This window comes from Etheostoma spectabile, chromosome 15 (genome assembly GCF_008692095.1).
Source record: "Etheostoma spectabile isolate EspeVRDwgs_2016 chromosome 15, UIUC_Espe_1.0, whole genome shotgun sequence".
NCBI lineage: Eukaryota > Metazoa > Chordata > Actinopteri > Perciformes > Percidae > Etheostoma > Etheostoma spectabile.
This window is the reverse complement of record NC_045747.1, coordinates 9,097,269-9,098,931: the sequence shown is the minus strand read 5'-3', so window position 1 is coordinate 9,098,931 and position 1,663 is coordinate 9,097,269. Positions and strand designations below refer to the sequence as shown.

At 43.4% G+C, this 1,663-nt stretch overlaps 1 protein-coding gene across 1 annotated transcript in view; it reads right to left on the bottom strand.

The window, feature by feature from the left end:
* Positions 1-1,663, bottom strand: part of abca3b (ATP-binding cassette, sub-family A (ABC1), member 3b) — a 27,740-nt gene that overhangs the window by 22,101 nt on the left and 3,976 nt on the right. Inside the window, exon 3 of the mRNA XM_032537355.1 lies at positions 915-1,161. Coding sequence (XP_032393246.1) covers positions 915-1,161 — 247 coding nt within the window. The remainder of the gene's footprint in view (positions 1-914; positions 1,162-1,663) is intronic.

The following is a 1,663-nucleotide window of genomic DNA, read 5'->3' as shown; positions in this document are numbered from 1 at the left end:
GTGTGTGTGTGTGTGTGTGTGTGTGTGTGTGTGTGTGTGTGTGTGTGTGTTAATTAAAAGAGACTGAGTTTAGGTGTCCTGAAACACTACAGTGTGCGAGCTTTCTTTTCCCTATCTAAATTCCCAGCTGATAGATACAGTCTAACACAACATTAGGGCGTAGCCTGTTGGCTCTCCTAGGGGCTAGTTCTAGAGGAACCAGTATTCCCACCTCTGTCCCAAATTGTAACTGGTGCCATGGCGGTAGTATTTGTTTACTGGTTATAACTGTGCTACTGAAAAAAAAGTAACGCCTGCAGCCACATAAATTTAATGGCGACGTTTCAATCTGACATGGATATTAGTTAGGTCAAAATGTTTTATGAAGTCAGTTGGAGAATGGCCATATGAAAGGAATAGTTTGACTTTTTGGGAAACATAAATATAAGACTACAGTCAGCAGCATGTATGTTTAGCTTATACATTAGCATAAAGACTAGAATCCTGGGGAAACATAACCCCCTATAAAACCACAAAACTTTTGTTCTACACTTCGGATTTTGAACTGGTTAAAGAAACAAGATATAACGTGTTTGTTAGATTTTTCACCTTTATTTGTGAAGGGAGGAGTACACTAAGAGTAATGCTCTCTTTTTAAGGAATGCCCTGATCACATTAACCTAGTTACATATTCACACCAGGAAACTGATCTGCTCGTCACTGAGCAGCTTTACTGAAACAGTTGCAGTTAAGTGATTTGTTTATCACCTTCCCCTACCCAAATTTATCCTGCCAGTCCGGGGGATTTAATGAGCTTCCACTCACAAGCTCCCTTCACTAACCTTTAGGCCACCACTGCCCATTTGGAGATGCTTTTTAAAACAAGCCAACATCGTTGTACTGAACCCGCCACCCACTTCTTAACTATTACCCACCTGAAGAGAGAGCCAGGTTCCCTCGCACATCCTCGGCCACCTGACGCACCACACTGGAGTTACCGGGCACATAAGCCAGTTGCAAGCGGTGCGACAATCTACCGGGTAGCATGTCAACGGCGTAGCTCTCATAGACGGTGGCATTTGGGTAGTCCTTAAAAGGCACCTTCTGACGTAGCACGATGAGGATGCCGGAGAAGAGAAGGGGCAGGAGTATCTCCACCAGAGTTACCAGGATTTGACGTTTCTGGAGGGCAGGAATAAAGATAATTTGTTATCTGCTTGATAGGGGTGTACGAGATATGACAAAAAGAGGTAGAAGATGATAAAAAGAGTGAAAGAGGAGTTTATCTAAATTCAATTGTCGCACAAACTGAAAAGGTATTTGTATTAATTAACTATCCTATGTTTGACAGACTATTACTGATTTTCAGTAACCCATTACTTTTGTGTATAAATTAAGAAATGGCTCCAAAATTTCAGCCACAGGAGAGCAATGTACAATGAGACACTCAAAACTGAGAGCCCTGAAGCATTGAACAGCAAACACTGAAAAGAGAGCTTGTGACCGGGAGGTCGTCGGTTTAAAGACCACCAGGATAAAATCTGGGTGGGGAAAGTCAAAGAGCAGCACTTGTCCCTCCCTCATTATCACCACTGAGGTGCCCATGAGCAAGCCCCTTAACCTTAGAGCTGCTCAGTGGCCAGCCGATCAGCCTGTGGTTGTACTGGGCAGCTTCCAGGTATGA